Here is a 14,254-nt window from a genome sequence, read left to right as displayed (position 1 = left end):
ATACGGTGTACTTATCACAGTTAGTCCATCTAGGAAAAAATTACATGGAAATCATTTGGACAGATGCGCCAAACAACCCGATAGATCGACAGCAGATGAACGGCAAGCAATGCGAGTCTATCAACCCTAACCTTGATATTACCAGACCCTCTGCCACAAGAAGAAGAATCGCCACAAAGATACTAACCTTGATAAGATGTCCGAACGCCACGCTGATTTGACACGCAATTTCGGTCGTTTTTGTGGCTAAGCAACCTGGTAGTAGTAGTAGATCAAGCACGCAGCCTTTGCCTCCAATCCATAGACAGCGATGGCTGCAGTGAAACTTCGCAAGTAGAGTAGTAGCAGTAGAAAGAATCGCGCTTTGCTGAAAGGCTGAAAGCAATGTGGGAGAAGGGGAGGAGAGAGGGGAGGGGAGGGGACAAGTATCGCGGAACCTGACCCACCAAATAGAAGTTGCATAGTGGTGGGTGGTGGCCGCGCTGCTGCGCGGTGGGTCGCATCTGTTGCACCGGAAAAGGCACCCACACGGGGAAGATCCGGGAAAGCTCTCGTTAAACGCCGCCCGGCCATCACCTCACCGTCTAGACACTGTGTGATAAAAAGCCGAACAACCGAGACGAGAAGTTAACCGTGTTTGGTTGGGTAGATAACTAGATTGAGTCTGTTTGGCCGGTTTTTGCACTAAGCTAATCACGGTTTAAAACAGACGGGGTTGGCTTGTGCCCTAACGGCGTGAGAGGCGTGACGGGCGGCGCCGTCGTCGTCGTGTTCGGCCGCATCCGGTGGAGGGCGCTTCCGGATCTGAGAGGCCATTATAAGCGGTCGCCCCCACGAGTAATCTCCTCTTCCCCTTTTCTCCCACCTCGCCGCGCACCCCTCCCCTCCCCATGTCCTCGCCTTCCTCCCCGCGCTCTTGCTCCCGCAGCTTCACGCTTCCCCCGCACTAGTACAGACTCCTGATGGTGGTGGAGGTAAACCTCGGCGGCTAACCCATCGTCCACCGCGCGCGGCGGCTCTGTTTTTGGTTTGGGCGGCATTTTGGTCTCCTTGGGGGTGTGGATTTGGGTTGGGGGGGAGGAGAGCTGGGTGAAGATTTGTGGCGGAAACTGTTGGGGGGGAATTGATGGTGGGATTCATGGAGTGCGTGCACGATTGGTTGCTGTGGGACGCCGTCCTGGAATGCGGAGGGATCCGGAGGCCACCGATTAGATAGCGGCCGGGGGAGGAGGGAGAGGAGAGGAGAGAGGAGCAGGCGGTGGCAGAGGCGGAGGCCGTCGCCATTAGCACCAGTCACCCCGAGGCGCGAGTCACCAAGCCATGGGGGAAGACCTCGTCACCACCCTGTCCATGGAGAACGGCGGCGGTGGCGGTGGCGGTGGCCACCACAGCCTCTGCACCCTTCTCTCCATGGATCCCGCCGGCCACCTCGACGACCGCGCCGTCGGGGTCATGGTGCAGCCCCGCATCGGGGACGGCGCCGGGCGCGCCCACGCCGTGTCGCTCTCCGGCGCGCATCCGCCGGACATCAACCAGCCGTGGCAGACTGACCTCTGCGACATGCTCGACGTCAGCCTCGGCCCGCAGATTCAGGTGTACGACGCCGAGGCGCTCGCCGTGCTGAGCAGTGCCCCGAAGGCTGGGAACCGCAAGGCCGCCAAGCGCGGGGACAGCATCTGGGGCGCCTGGTTCTTCTTCACGTTCTACTTCAAGCCCCTGCTCGCGGACAAGTGCAAAGGCAAGGTCACCCGGGATGCCAACGGTGTGTCAGGGTTTGACAAGACGGATCTCCGGCTCGACATGTTCATGGTGCAGCACGACATGGAGAACATGTACATGTGGGTCTTCAAGGAGCGGCCGGAGAATGCCCTTGGCAAGATGCAGCTGAGGAGCTACATGAACGGGCACTCCCGCCCTGGTGAGCCGCAATTCCCGTTCAGCGTTGACAGGGGATTTGTGCGATCACACCGGATGCAGCGCAAGCACTACCGTGGACTCTCAAACCCACAGTGTATTCATGGAATTGAGGTGGTGAGATCACCAAATCTTGCAAGCATAACTGAGGTAGACAGGAGGAGGTGGGTGGAGCTTACAGGGAGGGAGCTCAATTTCGCAATCCCGCAGGAGGCCTGTGATTTTGGGACATGGAGGACTATGCCAAACACAGAGATTGAGCTTGACAGGCCACATCCTGTCATGAAGGGCAACGTTCATCAACACCCAAAGAAGCTGCTTAATGGATCTGGCTTGAATTTGTCATCACCCTCCAATCACTCAGGAGAAGATGGCATGGATCTCTCCCCAGTTAGCAGCAAGCGCAGGAAGGAGGTGTTTCCGCATGCCATGGATGAGGAATGCTTCTTGCCACTCAACTCTTGCGGCGAGAGGACACAACAAGATGTGGAGATGCATTCAGTAGTGCAGCCTTCATGGCAGCACGAATTTTCTGGGGTGATGAAAAAGGCTCGCGGGCCTGTGACTGCCGCCAAGTCGATTTATGAAGATGACCAAGGCTACTTGATAATGGTCAGCTTACCATTTGTTGATCAGCAGAAGGTGAAAGTTTCATGGAGGAACAGTCTTACTCATGGTATAGTAAAGATCCTTTGTGTTAGTACAGCCCAGACGCCATACATCAGAAGGCATGACAGGGTATTCAAGCTTGCTGATCCTATGCCTGAGCACTGCCCTCATGGGGAATTTGTCCGTGAAATACCTCTAGCAACTCGCATCCCTGAAGACGCTAAGCTAGAAGCATACTTTGATGAGGCCGCTGCAGTGCTTGAGATCATGGTTCCCAAACGTGGAAATGAGCCAGAAGAACATGAAGTAAGAGTCTCTATGCGCCCCCCTCACCTTGCAGCTAACGATCTACTCCTGACATAACCAGTGGAAGGTCTATCAACCATATAGTCTTGTTTCTGACCACCAGATCAATGCCCAAACATGGCTGAGAAGGTATGAGCATGACTGTGTTGGGAGTTTTGCTTTCTGAGTATTTGTCGTACTGCACTAGGCCTCTTCAGCGAAGTCTGCTGAAGGCTACTCAGTTTGTTCTAGTATGTTATGATGGGTGTCTTTTTAGCCCTCATGCTCTTCTCCTTTGTAGAATATGGCTAGATTGCTTTTTCTAGAATTTGTACTGTGTTGAATTAACCAGAAATAAATTGTCTGAATTACTATTCCATTCTTGGATCATGGATTGTGGGTGTTTTGTTTAGCATTAAGATATGATTGGTGGGTAAGAACCTAGTTGCATGTGTCATGTGCCAATCAACACAGGAATGGGCATATGCAGGATTGCCTTGATCTTCTCCTGCAGAGATACGTTGAATTCTAGCAGTTAGATGGTCTTTTTGGATATGGTAGTATAGGTTGTGAGATGGTGAACATTGCTGCGGGTCTGCAGAGTATATGCGCGCCCAAGAACTCACTGAATGCAACTCTTTATAGGATTATACTAAAGGAGAAGTAGTTCATCTTCCAGTTAGGCTTGCAAATTCGAAAGCAGCTGACTACAGAAGCCAACCATGATTTGGTAGCTCAGCTGTGTCAAACCGTCAAGGACACTCTGATACAGCAGTGAATTGTTGATCGGCAAAGAACTTGTGAATAGCAGCAGTGAAAACCTATACAACTGCCTACAAAATTTGTTTAAACTAAACTATGGCACTAATCTTAGTCAATCTCAAAGATTTTTTTTGTGTGTCGATTCCTAAAACAAGTCGGCATTTTGATTGATATTTCCCTTAGGTTTAGAAACATGAAACGGACGTGCAATTCGCCTATTGCTCCTAAAATTTGGATGACTCCCTACCCCTAGAGTTTGGGTCAATCAGGTCAGGGCAGAATTGCGTTGCATATCAAAAGAAGCTGAATTCATTTGTGTTGGTCGCAGCCGCAAAAGATTGATTTGATCCTGTTTTGAAGAATAAAGGAAAAGAAAACAGCGTCTCAAAATTGGTCCTGTTTTGAGGAATAAAGGTAAAGAAAACAGTAGCAACTGGCTAATCCTCAGTGTGAGGAAGAATGGAAAAAAAAAAAAGAAGACAGAACTCGCTAGTCATTGCATCCCACCAACTTTAACTTTGTCTGACGAAAAGATAAGGGCAATAGAACAAACTTGCGGCTAATCCTCTGTCTGAAACTGCGACCGAACGAACTCGTGAAGCAGGCAAGCCGCAAGCCGCACAAAAAGAGAGAGACAGAGCGATTTAGGTCAAAGCTTAAACTATTTCAGAGCAAGTTCAGGTAAAACCATACGGCGATACACACTTACAAAAGCTTCATCGCACGAAACTCTCGACGGCTAAAAAACACAGGGGATCACACGACGCCAGCCACATCACACGGTTCAGACTCCCTTCCAGCCGGAATCACGTAGGACCACCACCAGCTTAATCGACCTCCTCGATCTTGGGGCCTGCACCGCTGCCACCCGCCGGCGCGTCCTCGTCCATGCCAGCGGCGCCGCCCATGTCCGCGCCGGCGCCCTGGTACATCTTCGCGATGATGGGGTTGCAGATGCTCTCCAGCTCCTTCATCTTGTCCTCGAACTCGTCCGCCTCCGCGAGCTGGTTGCTGTCGAGCCAGTTGATGGCGCCGTCGATGGCGTCCTCGATCTTCTTCTTGTCGTCCGCCGAGAGCTTGGAGGCGATCTTGTCGTCCTTGATGGTGTTCCTCATGTTGTAGGCGTAGTTCTCGAGCGCGTTCTTGGCGTCCACCTTCTTCTTGTGCTCCTCGTCCTCCGCCTTGTACTTCTCCGCCTCCTGCACCATCTTCTCGATCTCCTCCTTGCTCAGCCTGCCCTTGTCGTTGGTGATGGTGATCTTGTTCTTCTGCCCGGTGGTCTTGTCCTCGGCAGAGACGTTGAGGATGCCATTGGCGTCGATGTCAAAGCAGACGGTGATCTGGGGCACGCCGCGGGGAGCTGGAGGGATGCCGGAGAGCTCGAACTTGCCCAGCAGGTTGTTGTCCTTGGTCCGGGCACGCTCACCCTCGTACACCTGGATCAGGACGCCAGGCTGATTGTCGGAGTAGGTCGAGAACACCTGCTCCTTCTTGGTGGGGATGGTGGTGTTCCTCGGGATGAGCACGGTCATGACACCTCCTGCTGTCTCGAGCCCCAGCGACAGCGGCGTGACGTCGAGCAGAAGCAGGTCCTGCACCTTCTCGTTGCCCTCGCCGCTGAGGATGGCGGCCTGGACAGCGGCGCCGTATGCCACGGCCTCGTCGGGGTTGATGCTCTTGCACAGCTCCTTGCCGTTGAAGAAGTCCTGAAGCAGCTGCTGCACCTTGGGGATGCGGGTGGAGCCGCCGACGAGCACGACGTCGTGCACGCTGCTCTTGTCCATCTTGGCGTCGCGCAGGCACTTCTCCACCGGCTCCATGCACTTGCGGAACAGGTCCATGTTGAGCTCCTCGAAGCGAGCCCTGGTGATGGTCGAGTAGAAGTCGATGCCCTCGTACAGGGAGTCGATCTCAATGGTGGTCTGTGCGGTCGACGACAGCGTGCGCTTGGCGCGCTCGCAGGCCGTGCGCAGCCGGCGCAGAGCACGCGGGTTGCCGCTGATGTCCTTCTTGTTCTTGCGCTTGAACTCCAGGACGAAATGGTTCACCATGCGGTTGTCGAAGTCCTCACCACCAAGGTGAGTGTCACCAGCAGTGGCCTTCACCTCGAAAATGCCCTCCTCAATGGTGAGCAGCGACACATCGAACGTGCCACCGCCAAGATCGAAGATGAGCACGTTCTTCTCGCCGGAGCTGGTGGCCTTCTTGTCAAGACCGTAGGCGATGGCCGCGGCGGTGGGCTCGTTGATGATGCGCATCACGTTGAGGCCGGCAATGACACCGGCGTCCTTGGTGGCCTGCCTCTGCGAGTCGTTGAAGTAGGCCGGCACAGTCACCACGGCGTTCTTGATGTTGGAGCCGAGGTAGGCTTCAGCGATCTCCCTCATCTTGATGAGCACCATGGAGGAGATCTCCTCGGCGGAGAACTGCTTCTCCTCGCCCTTGTACTGCACCACAATCATAGGCTTATCGCCGGGGCCAGGGATGACCTTGAACGGCCACAGCTTCATGTCACTCTGCACGGACGGGTCGGAGAACCGCCTACCTATCAGTCGCTTGGCATCTGCATTCAAAATTGAACGAGATTATGAGTCAGATTGTTCAATTGAATTCATATGAAAATTCAGCTTACAGGTAAAGCAGAGCACAGCAGGCATGACAAGCAGTAAAGCCAGCTTAAAAATTCATCTTACAGGTAAAGCAGAGTACAGCAGGCATGACAAGCAGTAAAGCTAGCTTAATTTATCAATCAGTAAGCAATGTACTAATACAAATTGTGGGTATATATTTCGCTCAAAGCAAATTCCACGAGAATATGAGTTGCCTACTCCCTGTGATTTACCACCGCATTACTAACTAGCCAACAAGCAGAATTTCAAGACGAACGAGATTATGAGTCAGATTGTTCAATTGAATTCATATGAAAATTCAGCTTATAACTAAAGCAGAGTACAGCAGGCACACAAGCAGTAAAGCCAGCTTAATTTATAATCAGTAAGCAATGTACTCGAAACAAATTGTGGGTATATATTTCGCTCAAAGCAAATTCCACGAGAATATGAGTTGCCTACTCCCTGTGATTTACCACCGCATTACTAACTAGCCAACAAGCAGAATTTCCAGACGAAAATTCCATAGAACAAAATGCACCACTGCAACAAAATGTAACATGTACAACTAGCAAACTGTTCAATTCAATCTCTTGACAACTAGCAACTCCTATCAATTTCAATGTTCAACCATTCAAGTACAGACCCTGAGAGTTGCAGTAAATGCATGATACTTGTTTAATATAATCCTTATTCTTTGGTTTTATGAGATTAGCAATTTAGCACACCCAAACAGAGCATAGATACAATGTTTAAATTGTTCAGTTCAATCTCTTGACAATTAGCAGCTCCTATCAATTTCTTGACAACTAGCAACTCCTATCAATTTCAATGTTCAACCATTCAAGTACAGACCCTGAGAGTTGTAGTAAATGCATGATACTTGTTTAATATAATCATTATTCTTTGGTTTTATGAGATTAGCAATTTAGCACACCCAAACAGAGCACAGATACAATGTTTGTCTTCGTTTCGGAGTGAAATCAACATCAGCGCAACCCAGGAACATCTTAATAACGAATGCATCCAGCCATCCAGATGACAGTTCAATCTAGATTCGAACTAGAGCGTGCAAAAGGACTAGTAACAACGATAGCTCAAAAAAAAAAGGAAGAAATAGCAGGAGCACGTACCGAAGACGGTGTTGATGGGGTTCATGGCGACCTGGTTCTTGGCGGCGTCGCCGATGAGCCGCTCGGAGTCGGTGAACGCGACATACGACGGCGTGGTGCGGTTCCCCTGGTCGTTGGCGATGATCTCCACCCGGTCGTGCTGCCACACGCCGACGCACGAGTAGGTGGTGCCGAGGTCGATGCCGATCGCCGGGCCCTCTCCCTTCGCCATCTCGCACGAACAGGAAGATCGAACAGTGGAAAAGAAAAATCCGACGGGAACAAACCAAACCTGATGAGATCTCGAGATCTGATGAGATTGTTGCGAGATTTCTTCGCCTTGCGAGCTCGGAATTCTTTTGCAAAGAGTTGGGGGACGGAGGCGAGGGGGAGTGGTTTTATTGGGGTTGAAGGTGTTTCGAGAATGTTCGGGGTGCGCCAATCTGGGACGTTGGATTGAGATCGGATGGGAGTTCTGGAAGGGTCTGGATGGTACGCAGAGGCCACCGCCAGCGCCAGGAGGGGAGAGTGGGGTCGTCGGCGGGTGACGCGAGTTGGTGAGACCCTGCCCTCCGTGACGTTGAACAGTCCAGTATGTTCTACAGTTAACGGGTTTGTTCTGTGGACTTCTATCACGCCCGCAGCCCAACCGTTGGTCGGGCAATTTTTAGATGGGCCTGAGAATATGCTCGTGCACGAGGGCCTCGAAAAGCGTAATGGACTAAGAGTAGACCAAAACCCAAACATAGCAGGCCTCTGCCCAGATGGACAACCAACACCCACTTTTTCGCGGCCCAAAATAAACCAGCCGATAAAATAATAAGTCCACTTTGACACCCTTAATTAGTGGTCGGATCTTATTCGCATCCCTCAACAGTAATATCAGATATCTTGACCCTCCAACTATTAAAATCGATGCAATTTGACTCCCTTAACAGTTTTCATGGTGTTTTTCACTGGCTTGGCACGTTAACTTGGCCCTTCCACCAATTAAGAATGTGGAGCCCACGTGTCATTCTCTCTCTTCTACCCTTACCCCTCTCGATCTCCTTCCTCTTCCCAATTCGGGATTCGGCCCTTCCTTCTAGCCGGCTTCAACACAATGGCGGTGACAACGCGCCCCCCCCCCCCCCCCCCCGCCGCGCTTGCATTTGATGCCCACTCCACTAGCCTTTCCTTGGCATGCACCATCACCTCACGCTTGTTGTGCGCCTCCATGTCGTCTAAGTCGCCGAAGTCGAAATCCGACATGGTTGCCCCCAGCCAAGAACGGCTTGGGGTGGGGCGGGGGGAGGTAGGGGGAGGGGCGATGGCTTGCCAGCGTCATGGGTGTCCGTGGAGGAGAGGAAGGGGTGGTGCACCAACTCATCGCAGCTCCATCGCTTGCCGGCGTCACGGTGGAGGCACTTGTTGAGGAAGTCGCGGCACGAGTCAGAGACGCACACTGGGAGTGACGGAGCGTGGGGCTCCTCACCGGGAGACCGCGCAGGCCCCCCTTTGCCGGTTCGGCCGGGGGTGCTAAGTGAGGTTCTAAGCCCTTGATCTGTGGAATGGTTCGCGAGAGAGTAAATGCGCAAGACACGGGCGATGTAGACAGGTTCGGGCCGCTGAGAAGCGTAATACCCTACTCCTGTGTTCTGGTGGATCTGTGTATGAAGGAGTTACAAAGAGCTGGAGAGCAAGAGAGTTCAAACTCTAGAGCCCCTCTCACTCCTCCTTTCTCCAGTCTACCAGCTCAGGTCCCCTTCCCCCTTTTCTTTTTTTTCTTTCCCCCTTTGGTAGGCATGGTCCTCCTTTTATATCTCAAGGGGATACCACATACACCATTTCTACCTACCCTCCTTTTGGGTGGGGACCCATCCTACTTTGACCAAAACTTGGCTTGTACCTTTGTCTGACACCGGGATAACCCTGTCCTCCCTCATTAATGGGCGGAGATTTGCAATGGCTGCTGTCCGAATGACCCTCCGATGGGATGGGTCATACCAACCTCCACTCCGCTGGAAGCAGGTGCAACGTGGAAGCACGGTTGTTTGCTGATGACGCGACCGGCGTCAGACCAGTCACAGACCGGTCATTCTTGTCCTCCACGTGTCAGTTTAGCATGCTACACGTCTGCCCTTCTTCATACAACGACTTCCTTGCAATGGTTGCGATGAAGCCTGGAATGTATCTGACCGGGGCTGACGTGCCAACTCCAGGAGTTCCCATGCCGGCTCCGGCTAGGGACGAGTGCCTGGAGGCTCTCATCATTCCGACGGGATGGGGCGAGGCGTGTGTCAGGCCGCCTGTTGCCCCCTAACCCGCGATCTGACCGGTCTGTGACCGGTCACACACTGCGACCGATCACGGACCGGATAAGCATGCGCTACGCTGCATTAAATGCGGCGTGAGGCGCTCGTCCAACCCGCAATAAACGCGGTTAGGTGAGCGCCGCTGTGCTCACCTAACCCACACACGTGGCGCCAAACCCCCAGGGGGTCGGGGCGTCCCAGCCCTCGGGGGGTCGAAACGGGAGCGGCCCGACCCCTCGGGGAGATAGAGGGAGGGGCGGCCTCATCACCCTCGGGCCCGACCCCCCCCCCCCCCCCCCGAGGGGGTCAGGCCAAGCGGGTGACCGCGGCTGCCCCAAACCTCTAGTCAAGATATCCCCGGTCCCATGTCACCGACAGGGAGCTTAGGGGTCTTCCCGTCGAACCCGATGAGGAAGAGCAGCTTGCCAACCTCGCAGGTGTTGCGAGCTCTGACCACGTCTACTTCCCGATGAGCAGCTCCATTGTTGTGTAATTGAGGGACCACATGCTGTTTTGGTTTGATGGTGTCGCTAAGGGAGGGGGTGGAAGTACCTCCCCGTGGCAAGCTAGTGCAGAAGGGGTCGGGGAGAGAGAGGAGAGCCCACCACTATCGCTGTTGTTACCCATTGTTGTCCTACCATTCTGCTACTGTCAGCTGTCGTCCTGCTACACTGGGTGTCAAGAAGAAGAAATGGGGAAAGAGACGTTAGTAGAGAAAGAAGATGATATATTGATCCGAATTAAATTTGAAAATATATTGTTCATTCATTTTTTGTTAGAAATATCCGGGATGTAAAATCTTTTGCACAAATATACCATCAGTCTCGCACAACCGTTGCACGAAAATGACGCGGAAAAGATGTTGCGGCTGGTATCGCGCAGTGAAAATGCGAGACCGCGCGGTATCGCGCGTGAACGGTCTCGCTCAATCAATCAGTGAGACCGCTCAAGCAAACAGCGATACCGTGCCTTGTCGATTTAATTAGCGTCAGGATAATTAATCACTTATTATTACTAATTAATTTTTAATTAAGTAATTAATTACTAATCAAATGGAGCCCATCGGACAGTGTCACTGGTTGCTTGAGCGATCCGCGAGACCGCGCTGTCGACGTTTGATGTCGCAATTCCGATATTTGCATAGTATGGGGATCGTTGGTGCTAGGGTATACGCGAGACTGAGGTAAAAGAGATAGAGACGAAGATTTTTATACAGGTTCGGGCCCCTGAATTGTCAGGTAACAATCCTACATCCTGTTGGCCAAAGCCGGTCGTTGATCTTATTCACCATAATCACACCAGTATAATATTTGGGGTAGCCTATCTAACTGTTATCAACATGGCGATCTGAAGGTCTGACTCGTAGTCGATAACAGGGTAGTCTTCCTCCTCGAATCTGTGCCCGGCAAGATCAGAGATAACACTTTCGTCTCTCCTGACAGTATCCGGAGACACCGTAGGGGACTAGCCGTGCTTATCCCTGAAGTCGATATCCAGCGGCTTGTCTTGGCGTATGTTGGCTTGTATGTTGTGGCTTCTGTTGTTCCGTGTATGATGATTGTGTTGGGTGTGTCCCCTCTCCTCCTAGGGGGCCTTGTATTTATACTCATAGGTGTCCCCTTGTCCAAGTAGAACCAGGGAAACCAATATGGGTACAATCCGAGTAGTCCTTGTCGTTTCCATGTAAAACTCTGGTTGTCTTTCCTTATCCGAAACTCCTCCTATATCCGCATGTTGTTTCCGTATAGGACATGGTATATGGTGGGTCCTGCCGAGATTTAGTCAACTGCTATTAGGTATGTGGTATCCATAACCCTGACAGTAGCCCCTGACTTCAATGCAAATGAACGAATTCATATTCTCAACCGCGTGCAGGCCTTGGAGTAACTGTTATCGAGCTCATGTGACCGTTTTCGGTGAGTTTGGAGATAACGTTAGACTTCCTTTATCAGCCTCGTGCGGGCACCTAAAGGGTTTGTCTGAGTCAATCTCCGATGTCAACCAAGAAAGTACAGAGCATACGACTAAGTCTCACGTCTTGCTGTAATCGAGAATTTGGATTGAAGTCAAGAAATTTTATCTCGGCGGGTACAACATCTCTTCATTCCGCATTCCTTGTCGAGATCCACCAACCGTTCTCGAGTAATCGAGTAGGCGTAGAGTCTGCGACGGAGCCTTGTCAACATTTGCCGTACTCGCCTTAGTCGATCTTGGTGTACAACCAGAGAGACATGAAGTCTTTGACAATGTCGAGTAGAATTTTCCTGAAATCAATACTCAGAAAAGAATATTAGATAGAAATAGCCCCCGAGCGAACGCTCAAAGGGTAACATGTTATAGAATGTATAGAAAACTGATAATGAATTAAATTTACATACCAATGTTTTGTATATGAGCGTCTACTCTTTTACCGACTTCGATCAGTCGGTTTTTTGAGTTATACACTCTCCCTAGCCCCCAGCCTTGTCGTCGGAGAATTCTTCTCGGAGGATAAGGCTCTTGGACCTTTGACCTGCCTCGGTTGAACAAGCACTGATCCTAGCCCCCAGCCGTGAAGTTGGAAAATCCATTTCCGATTACACGGCTTGGTTAATACGCACGGTGAGAACTCTTACACGACCAGATCTTACATGGTTCTTTCGTCTCTGAAGGATCCGACAAGGCCTTATCAGCTCTGGGCGTCCCCAGCCGAAGTTCCCTTAGGTTCCTCGGAGGCCTTGTCAAGACGGCGTAAAGGGACATGAGAATAGGTTTCAACTCTAGGTGTCTTTTGTGGTAAGGGATCTCTGGGTAAAACACTTGGCGATATTGTGTACCTGATATCAACTTTGTTGAAGTAGAGGTAATGGGAGAATCGCTACACCTCTGGTCAAGAACCAAGTAGTAGTCGTAACTCAACCACTAGAAGTAAATGTACGAGAGATCGCTACGATTGACTGGTTGAGAACCAATGAGTAGGTGTCTCTCGATCATTTGAAGTCGTGGTACGAGGACCGCTGCGTTATTGCTGTAGTCGTACCTCGACCATCCGAGGTTGTGGTGCGAAAGATTGCTACGTACTGGTTCGAGGACCAGCGAACGTGTAGAATCATCTCTCGAACACCAATGGAGGTTGCGGTGCGAGAGATTGCTACGTACTGGTTCGAGGACCAGCGAACGTGTAGAATTATCTCTCGAACATCAATGGAGGTTGCGGTGCGAGAGAGTGCTACGTAGTGGTTCGAGGAACAGCGAACGTGTAGAATTATCTCTCGAACATCAATGGAGGTTGCGGTGCGAGAGATTGCTACGTACTGGTTCGAGGACCAGCGAACGTGTAGAATTATCTCTCGAACACCAATGGAGGTGCTAGAGTTGGTTTATTACATGTGCGTCTCATGTGGCCAGCATGACTCACACACCCAACTTGTAGTATATCCAGATGTCCGTTCGCAATCATGTCAGGTGATCAAGCCGACGACGTTCGCGAGGAATTATCCGTTAACAACCTTTTCTCGAGTAGTCCGGCCATGGCCGGTGCTATGAGATAGATCGTCGGTCTTCATTGGTAAGTTGGGTGCGACGACTCAGCCTTATCGAGAACGTCCTCGACAAGGGGGTGTACTCGACCACAACCTACTCGAGTGCTCAATTGTTCCTGAAAAATAATTTCTAGAAGACAAAATATAGCAGAGAATATCGATTATGTACTCCAAAAAACTGCATGGATCTTCTAGCATTATCAGGACATAACGAGCAGATGTAAATATCAGGCATTATGTAAACCATAAACAAGCATGATTTATACAGAAGAAAATAGAGCGAGCCCCTAGCATTAGACCGTAGTCGATTTAACATCGGGGACACTCGCGCAACAGATATTGTATAAAAGACATGCTCTAGGAAAACATAATAAATTATAGATCTGACAATATTGTATAGATTGGAAAAATAGGTACGATAAATTGCATATAAAATATTGCGTACCTTTGTAGATACATGCTGGATGTATCTACGAAATTAGTAGATCAATTTAAAAAACCAATCTACCAATTACCTTGTTGCGTACTCGTTCGACATCATATGATCTGACATTTTTTGGTACGCCGCGAAGCTTGAGACTTGGATGGTTTCGATAGACCAAGTTGTCGATGACGATGATGGTTCCGATCTGGTTAGGTTAGATCTCCCCCTCAGCTGAAGTCGTCGAGTAGCTTATCATCGGAGAATCCATCTCTTAAACCCATCCCGTCGAAATCCTGAAGCACCAAAATCCCCCTACCTGGCGCGCTACTGTCGACGTTTGATGTCGCGATTCCGGTATTTGCATAGTATGGGGATCGTTGGTGCTAGGGTATACGCGAGACTGAGGTAAAAGAGACAGAGACGATGATTTTTATACAGGTTTGGGCCCCTGAATTGTCAGGTAACAACCCTACATCCTGTTGGCCGAAGCCGGTCGTTGATCTTATTCACCATAATCACACCAGTACAATATTTGGGGTAGCCTATCTAACTGTTGTCGACATGGCGGTCTGAAGGTTTGACTCGTAGTCAATAATAGGGTAGTCTTCCTCCTCGAATCCGTGTCCGGCGAGATCAGAGATAACGCTTTCGTCTCTCCTGATAGTATTCAGAGACACCGTAGGGGACTAGCCGTGCTTATCCGTGAAGTCGATATCCGGCGGCT

At 50.9% G+C, this 14,254-nt stretch overlaps 2 protein-coding genes across 2 annotated transcripts; one reads left to right on the top strand and one right to left on the bottom strand.

Annotated features, from left to right (window-relative positions):
• Positions 1-845: 845 nt before the first annotated feature.
• On the top strand, positions 846-3,187 carry LOC4327389 (uncharacterized). Its single transcript, XM_015765898.3, has one exon. The coding sequence runs from the start codon at positions 1,321-1,323 to the stop codon at positions 2,884-2,886; it is 1,566 nt and encodes a 521-aa protein (XP_015621384.1). The 5' UTR covers positions 846-1,320; the 3' UTR covers positions 2,887-3,187.
• A 1,026-nt stretch (positions 3,188-4,213) lies between these two features.
• Positions 4,214-7,662, bottom strand: LOC4327388 (heat shock 70 kDa protein 4). Its single transcript, XM_015763480.3, has 2 exons — positions 7,313-7,662; positions 4,214-6,133 (listed from the first exon to the last, which is right to left on the bottom strand). The coding sequence occupies exons 1-2, from the start codon at positions 7,521-7,523 to the stop codon at positions 4,398-4,400; spliced, it is 1,947 nt and encodes a 648-aa protein (XP_015618966.1). The 5' UTR covers positions 7,524-7,662; the 3' UTR covers positions 4,214-4,397.
• Positions 7,663-14,254: the final 6,592 nt, after the last annotated feature.

The sequence above is a fragment of the Oryza sativa genome, chromosome 1 (genome assembly GCF_034140825.1).
Source record: "Oryza sativa Japonica Group chromosome 1, ASM3414082v1".
NCBI lineage: Eukaryota > Viridiplantae > Streptophyta > Magnoliopsida > Poales > Poaceae > Oryza > Oryza sativa.
The sequence above is the reverse complement of the archived record's forward strand: the minus strand, read 5'-3'. Positions and strand labels throughout refer to the sequence as shown.